This window comes from Uloborus diversus, chromosome 7 (genome assembly GCF_026930045.1).
Source record: "Uloborus diversus isolate 005 chromosome 7, Udiv.v.3.1, whole genome shotgun sequence".
Lineage (NCBI taxonomy): Eukaryota > Metazoa > Arthropoda > Arachnida > Araneae > Uloboridae > Uloborus > Uloborus diversus.
Genome location: NC_072737.1, coordinates 81,035,952 through 81,044,328, shown reverse-complemented (window position 1 = coordinate 81,044,328; position 8,377 = coordinate 81,035,952). Strand labels below are relative to the sequence as shown.

Here is an 8,377-nt window from a genome sequence, read left to right as displayed (position 1 = left end):
ATATTTTCTTTTTATTCCATTCACAAATCGTATCATTCAGAAATGGCGTGACCATATACTTCATTCGAATGTAAGGGGGATTGTATATTCATTACAAGAAACTATTTACAGGTTACTTTACTAAGATAATTTTAGATGAAAGAAAATGGAATAAACGCCAAAATTAGCCAGATTACAACAAATTAATCATAAAAATAGTTAGTATTTACAGAACTTGTAACAATATATTCAAATTTTATCTATGGTCTGACAAAAGTAGTAAGTTTGCTGAAAATCTTTCTCTCACAAAAAAAAACTTCCACGTGAGCTTTCTATTTGTAACATATCCTCAAAATGTTTTTTACATTCAATGACAAAGAAACAATAACTTGTTTGCATTCTAATAAGTTAAAAACGCGTGTATTTAACAATTTTTCAAACTTTTCTTACAGATTCCACAAATTCGAACAAATTTATAAACTGTTACAGAAATAGTTTTGAAAATCCTAGTTTACCGTTAAAGTTTAGTAAAAATACAACAAAAAATTTCATTACAATGTTTCTCAACACAGTTTATTTACAAAATAGTGCTCCGAACGTGTCCGAATACCTTAATTTCAGCTTTGCTGCTGACGACGTAGAGGATAGAGGACATTTTTTCGCACGTTGTTTTTCTTCTTTCTCTTTCTCTCTGTCTCTTCTGTTCTTCGGTGTTGTTTTCCTCGTCACGAAGAGTAAAGAAACAATTTTGGACATAGAGGCGTGTTTTGTCACAGCGGTCACGGTAATACGGATGAATATTTTCGAGTGCAGTAAACTCTCGATTATCCGCGAGCGGATTATCCGCGAATCAATCAACAGTTAAGAACATGTATTTTCGCAGTAAAAAACAAATACCATTGGCTGTTGTTGTTGTTGTTTTTTTTGTCGAAAATTGTAAATTTAAACACAGCGTTATTTGTTTTATTTATTAATTTATTTATTGTACTTTCTGCATCTTACATACACTAGTTCTTTATTGATGTTCAGTTCTGTTGAGCAAAAATACACCTACATTTTTACTATATCTCTACATAGTATAAAATGAAGTCTCCAAAAAGCGTCTGTGTGTTTGAACTCGCAAAGCTCGAGAACTACCCGACCGATTTGACTGAAATTTTCATAGTTTGTTCTTTTAAGTCCTGAAAAGGTTTGCAGACTGGTTCGAAAAAATGCGATGAATAGTTCTTTTTTTTATTCCAATTTAGGCCCAATTTTCACTTAAATTCCCGAATATGGGGGTGAAAAATTACTTACACATACAGTGGCTCCCAAAAGTCTTCGTACACCTACGACTTTCAACGAAATAGGCCCCAATCCATTGGTTAGAATTAATATTTCGGAATAGGTATTTAATTATAAGATCTATAATCAATTTTTAACAAAACTACATGAAAAGTTTTTAAAAAATATTAAAACTTAATTTTTTAAAAATCAAAAACCAAAAAGTGCCAGAAATTTTATCTCACAAAAGTCTTCGTACATTTTATAAAATGTCTATATATTATTGAATAATCTAACTTTTGATTAAGTTATTAATTAGTAGAATATCATACAGTATTCATAACACCTTTTAAACGTCTGGGAATAGATTTCATTCTTTTTCTTTCTTTTTTTTGCGTAATTTCTGAGTAAGTGTTCTACCACACTTCGAGTCTTAAGGTTTCTAGCTCTATTTTCGTTTTAAAGCCCTATTTTTGTAATCTAGCATCCAGATATCTCTAAATATGTTACATTAAGTTCAAATTTGGAGATTGAAGATGTATTTTCTACACTTTGGGACAATTTTTGAGGCACTAGACGCAAACGTTGAAAACCGTGCGCTTCTTCTCGTTATCTTGATAAAAAACAAAGTTGTTTCCAATAACCAAATTTTTGGCTAAGAGTTCATAATTGGTTTTTAAAATAACCAAAGGAACAGCATGATTCATTATTTCATCAAAAAATTACAAACTACCAAGTCCTGATGCTGATATGCACCCTCACACTAGAACACCTCCACCGTCCTGATTAACTGATCCAAATTAGTTCTTAAGATTAAGTTCCTAATTTTTTCTTCTACTTACAGTTATACAACAATTTAACCAAAAATGCCGAATTAATTTTTATCTGTAAGTAAGACGTGATTCTAAAACGTTTTTACCTTATTTATAATTGATTTTGCGACGAAAATGGTAAGCTTTCTGTTTTTCGCACGACCAAGAAAATTTCTGCGGGAAGAGGTCCCATTTAATCCAGCTAATCAGAGAACTTGGCGAACACTTTTAGGTGAAAATTAAATGTAATATGTTTCATTTAACTCTGCAGAAACTTTTACAGCACTCAAAAGTGCATTTTTCATAAATTTTTTAACTTTAAATCTCCGATCACGTTTTGTCAACTTTGCCGGTTGACCTTTTCTTACCTTGTTTTCGGTCCGATTCCTTTCTTTAAAGCATTTTATCAAGCACTTTACTATACAAACAAATAAATTAACTAATTTAGAGACATTTCAAACCAATTTACCACTACTGTGGGGGAAAAAATCAAGTTTTGAATGGTGTTTGCGGTTTTTTACGAATAGCAGCCATTTTACACTAATAAGCACGATATTAAGGAATAAATAAACAGAAAATTAAAGCCAAATGACTTATAAGGGTCAACACAATGCAAGAATATTAATAAAACAGCATATGATAATTTTAATCATGAATTTATTCGAAAATATTTGAGTGTACGATGACTTTTGTGGCGTGTTATTTCTCTATCTCTTCGTTTTCTGACCCATTTCAAAAAGAAGATCCGTCAATATTTTGGAAAATAACCAATGAATTGTATTTAGAATGATATAGGAATGATGTGGAAAAATAATGGACTTCATATTCGAATTCAGTTTTGAGTTATTTTGGTTTTACTAAAAAATTTCAAAGTGTACGAACACTTTTGGGAGCCACTGTATTAATATTATGTATCGTTGGAAAGAGTCGACATTCCGCGTTCTATGTAATTTGTTTCAACGCTCTAACTTAATTACGGCGGGAGTTATTTGCTTTTTTAGCTTGAATTTTTTTAGGCTTAGTTGAAATTTAGGCACTACTTTCTTCATTAAATCCACCAATAAAAAGTGAAGGAATTATCCCACAGTTTTCTTTTTAACACTATTGGAAAGAGCTGCCTTTTTTACTCCAGATCTAACTCGACTTAAGGTCGAAAGTTTAACCCTCTATCTCCATTAGAAAAAAAAATTTACAAGCGAATTAAATTAAGTTCAAAAACCTGTTCTCTATTCAAGTTGTTAACCATTTTATATTGCGTTTCCACGGTAACGCTTTTTGAATCCATTGTTTTTATTTCCATCTTTCTCATTTTCAATTCTTAAATTTATTTTATTTTGTGTTACCATGGTTACGCCTTTTAAATCCATCTTTCTCATTTTATTTTAATTTCTTAAAAGTATTTTAGTATCTGTCGTCATTGTTAGCGGGGAAATTTTGCATGATGGTTCTTTTTTTCTTTCATTTAATCCTGGTTATTGAAAATACTTCACTTGACACAATGGTTTTTTTCAAGGTAGCCCGGGCAAAGCCGGGCAACGCAGCTAGTTTTATATATTTTCACTGTTGGAAGAAAGTATTATGTATCAATACAGCTAAGTTTTTGAGGAAGGACAATTTTTACTTTATTTGTCCCTCATTCTAGCCTTTTTGCGGTTAATTCGCGACTTTTCTTATCCGCAGCACTTGTTGTGCCATCCAATTCTGCGGATAATCGGGAGTGTACTGTATGATAGATAATGGAAAACAGAATCTTTTGTATGATCGGTTTTTTTTCCCCCTTTCTTTGGTTCAGTTAGTCTCAAAAAATGAGAAATTTCTAATGAACACTTGTCCTTTATTTAACATTATTTTTAGTTGCATAAGTTAGACAGACCAGTGGATGAACACTTAAGCACAAAATGAGGTAGTGAGAAGCAAAGAGATGCAAGTACCGAAATTAAAAATTTGGAGATAACTAGTCCGATTGGTAGAAGAAACTATCTTCTGTTTTGGGACAACAGATTGTACAAAGAGTCCTGGTTAGTACTGTTGTGTAGTATGATTTATAAAAAAAAAATCAATGGAAGTCTACTTAGGATCTAAACTTTAAACTCGTTTTACTTAACATTTTAAAATGTCTGTTTACATCCCTTTGTTTCTCACCGTCTCCCTTTTATTTTCAAAAAAAATTTTCAGTTTTTAACATCATTAAAAACTGAATCATTTGGCACATGACAATGAATACATTTTGATTGATGTATTTAGTCTCTGTCTGTGTATGTTTTTTTTTTTTTTTGTTTTGAAAAAATTACGGAACTTTTACGGTTCCGCTTCAGGTAGTTGAGGGGTTGAAATGAAAAAAAAAAGGGGGCATCAATCCAGGCGATGAGCAACCCCAACTAGTGGACCAATTACTAAACTTGTTGAAAGCACAACAGTACTTTCTTGTCGTTTTCATTTTGGAAAGGTAAAGAATGAAGTCATGACGGCCTTAGACGTAGAAAAGGTTTGGAACCCTTGATGAGAGTCGGAACCCTGTATACGCGTAATGTTAAATTGCAATACTTTGTGTACCTTTTTCTCAAAAAGTTTAAATGATAGAAATTTACTATTTTTACAGTGTTTTCAAGAAATGTCTAACATTCTACTGAAGTGACCTTTTATTTCAATTCTGTTTATTTCATTACTTAGTAAATTTTAACCAACTGTCACTTTTTAAATGAAAAAAAAAAACCGACCGTTTCTGACTTTAAAAGCAGCTGTTTAGGAAAAAGTAGATTTTTTTTCAGCTCGCTGTTTTTTGATTACAGACTTCGCAGACCATTGAATTTAAGAAACAGCAGTCTGTTGCAATAGATGTGAGTTACTCATAAAGCCGCTAATTTTTAATTGGAATAATAACAAAACTTAACGACATTTAAAGCCGTAGATCTACGGCACTTAAAATTTTAAAAAACCGAAATGTTTAACCCCTTTTATTAATTTACCATAAGCAAAACGTAAGGCTTATATATATAAAGCATAATATATGTAAGGTATTATAAGAAGACATCATTGGAAAAACGAGGACAAAATCATTTGTTTCGCAAAAAGCCCCTGATTTACTCTAAAATCGAATACTCCTTTCAAATTTGTACCTAAAAAAACGTGGTCAAAACACCTTCACTGCCTTTAAACACAACCTGTTGCAAAAAAAGAAAAAAAAACAGCGAAAAACCATTAAAATAGCTAATTCCAAATTAAATAAACAGAGATGACCCCCGCCCCCAAGGAGTGTTGGCATACTCCTCTGAAATGCTACGGAGTACTCCTGCTGCCCTAAAAAGTTTCAATTCGCGCCATCTATCCCCCCCCCCCCTAAATTCCTCATGAACATCCCTGGAATAATAATAAAAGATAAATAAAGCCATGGATTTACGGGAGTTAAAATCTTAAAAAGCTGAAGTATTAAGCCCCTTTCATCATTTCCAGAAAACAAAACGTAAGTGCTAAAGAACCGTAAAATGACATCATCGAAGAATTAAAAACAAAAACACTTATTACGCAAAACGCCTGTGAATTTCTCCAAAAGCGAATTATCCTTTCCAATTTATCGAAGTCTCGACCCCCCAAGAAAAAGAGGTAAAAACACTTTCATCGCTTCCAAACACAACCTGTTGCAAAAGAAGCGAAAAATAATTAAAATAGCCAATTCCGAATTAAAATGATCAAGAAAGACACCCCCCCCCCCCAAGGAGCGACGACGCACACTCCTATAGTGTGCAACGAAGTACCTCCTCCCTCCCCCCCCCCCGCAAAAAAATAAGAGAAAAAGACTTAAAACATCCCTCCCCCTAAAAATTTCAGTGTGCGCCTTCGACCCCCCCCCCCCCCTCTCCTCATGGACATCCCTGAAATGAGAGCAAAAATTTTTTATGCGGTTAATCTACGGCACTTAAAATTTTAAAATGCCGAAATCTTAAGCCCCTTTTATCAATTCCCTGTAAGCAAAACTTAAGTGCGTAATTACCGTAAAGAGACATCATTGGAGAATCGAAGACGAAACCGTTTATTACGCAAAAAGCCCGTGATTTACTCCAAAAGCGAATCCTCCTTTCCAATTTACCGAAGTCACGACCCGAAAAGAAAAAAAAAAGAATGGCAAAAACACCTTCACTGCTTCCGAAGACAACCGAAACCTTTTTCGCCGAAAGCCGGCGCGCGCCTGCCTAGTTCCCCTGTCGGCCAAGAGAGGGCGTTACGGCCGGGGCAAGCGGCAGACGATCGCCGATTGACGAACGAAACCCTTCTTCAGTCGGAGTATTGGTGAGAAGAGCAACGGAGAGCGCGGAAATACGAAAATTGGAGAACTTGCGGAAGAGATTATTACTTGGATGTGTTTGACGTTACAGAGCGAAAGAAAGGGAATTTATTGCTGCAAATTAATGCTTGATTATGAGTGACGGCACGAAGAAGATTTAAACCGATTGGTGGAAAGTTGGCATTGATTTTTAATTTGGTTATTGTTTTATTTTCTGTGACTTTCACTGATTTCTAAGATGATGACATCGTTGCGGAGGATAGATATCATTGTTTTGATTATATCAGGTAGGAAAAAATTTTTAAATAGTTTTTCCTTGTTTTATTGCATATTTGAAATTTAGACATTTAAATAACAATGGTGCCTGAAATGAAGTTTAAATTTTTTTGGACAAACAAGTGGGAGCGTGTGGTACATCGTATTTTAGTTTGCAATCAGCTCTTATATATTAAGAGATTTATGATACTTAGTCATTTTCTTGGTATTAAGAGAAATTGTTGATTTTTTTGTAGTGCATTGCAGATCCGTCATTTAGGTGGAATCAGGGGAATACCCCCCCCCCCCCCTGCCGGCTTTTGAAAATCAATGTATTTTGCCTATATGCAGGTGCGGCTTTTTTGATTTTCAAGGCTGTGCATTGAATATATATACCCTTTGATTCCTCCCTCCCCCCCCCCCAACATACACCTTCTGAAAGAATCTGAAATGAAAGACCTGATGTGTAGTAATTACATGTTTAAAATAAGATTTTAATGTTTTGTCTACAACTTACTGCACAAAAATATCTAGTAATGTCAGTTATTTCTTCCCACATGAAAGAGTTTCACTTCCTTTCCTCAATCAGTTACTTAAACTAAATCAAATAACGTTATCAGTTGAGTAGTATTCGTATCGTAGATGCATGCCACTGATGTGTTATCAGTGGTGCTAATTTGCAGATTGCTTCCTTTTTTCTTACAATCGATGAAAAACTAATTGTGTTGCAACATGCTGCAATTTTGTGTATTATAGAAAGTGAACTAAACACTGGAACTGAATAGTGGCAAAAGATTTTATTTTATGCACTTGAATTTGTTTTTTACATTTCAATCCTGCGACATGCATATAATGTTTTCAATGTTAATGACAAAAGTGCGATGTACTTGCTTTGTTTCAGAGGTTTTTTTCATTATTTTACTACATAAAATTTTTGGAAATAATGCAACTGATATTTTGAAATGCCACAAGAGCTGAAAATTTCACTATGTGTAATTTTGCTAAGAAAAAGACTGGTTTTCTAAGTTAGTGAGAGACAGAGTAGCAGCAATGGATATTGCACCCTTTGTTTGTTTTAAAATTGGGGGGGGGGGGGTTATTAACTGCGTCTATCCTTATTCACGGTAAAATTCGTTAAAAAACGTGACGTTTTTCTTTACATATTTTTTTTAAACAAATCCTCTTTTGAATAGTAATGTAAGCTCAAGACAATTAGCTCTCAAAGATAATTCTTTGAACTCCGGCGTTTGTGAACCGAAATTTACGATTGCCGTTTCCGAAAATTTTGGTCAACAACATTCTAAAACTGAAATTTTATCGAAAAAAAATTTTGAAAGTTTTTTGTTATTATTATTTTATATGCATATTTGAAGAGCTTTTACGGGAGGGGCTGAAATTTTCACACTGTCTTCAGAAAATTTAACTTGAGTCCACTTGCACCCCTGCGTTTGAACAGAGAATCCTGAAAACTATAAAAAGGGACACGTGTCTATTATATTTGGCGGCGAAGGATCTGTATATTCAAAGAGTTTCATATCACATTACTAACATTTACGACATATGATTTTATGGTTTTAATTGTTGCATGAATCCGTTGTGGCTCCATTCTATAAATTTAATTTTAGTTTCTAAATTTAGCCCTTAGCAATTTAGAAGTTTTGACATCTGACATGTGCGATGAAATTGATTCATTTTCTTATTAGTGCTGTGCCGTATCTTCAGATTTTTCCGAATTCGGGCAAATCGAATCTTCCGTATCTTACATATCTTCCTTCAAATTTTTATACCG

General features: G+C 33.6%; 1 protein-coding gene across 5 annotated transcripts in view; it reads left to right on the top strand.

Moving 5' to 3' along the window:
* Positions 1 to 6,357: 6,357 nt before the first annotated feature.
* Positions 6,358 to 8,377, top strand: part of LOC129225937 (fasciclin-2-like) — a 234,654-nt gene continuing 232,634 nt past the window's right edge. For all 5 annotated transcript variants that reach the window (XM_054860482.1, XM_054860481.1, XM_054860479.1 and 2 more), the window contains exon 1: positions 6,358 to 6,620. In XM_054860482.1, coding sequence (XP_054716457.1) covers positions 6,572 to 6,620 — 49 coding nt within the window. In that variant the 5' untranslated portion in view covers positions 6,358 to 6,571. The remainder of the gene's footprint in view (positions 6,621 to 8,377) is intronic.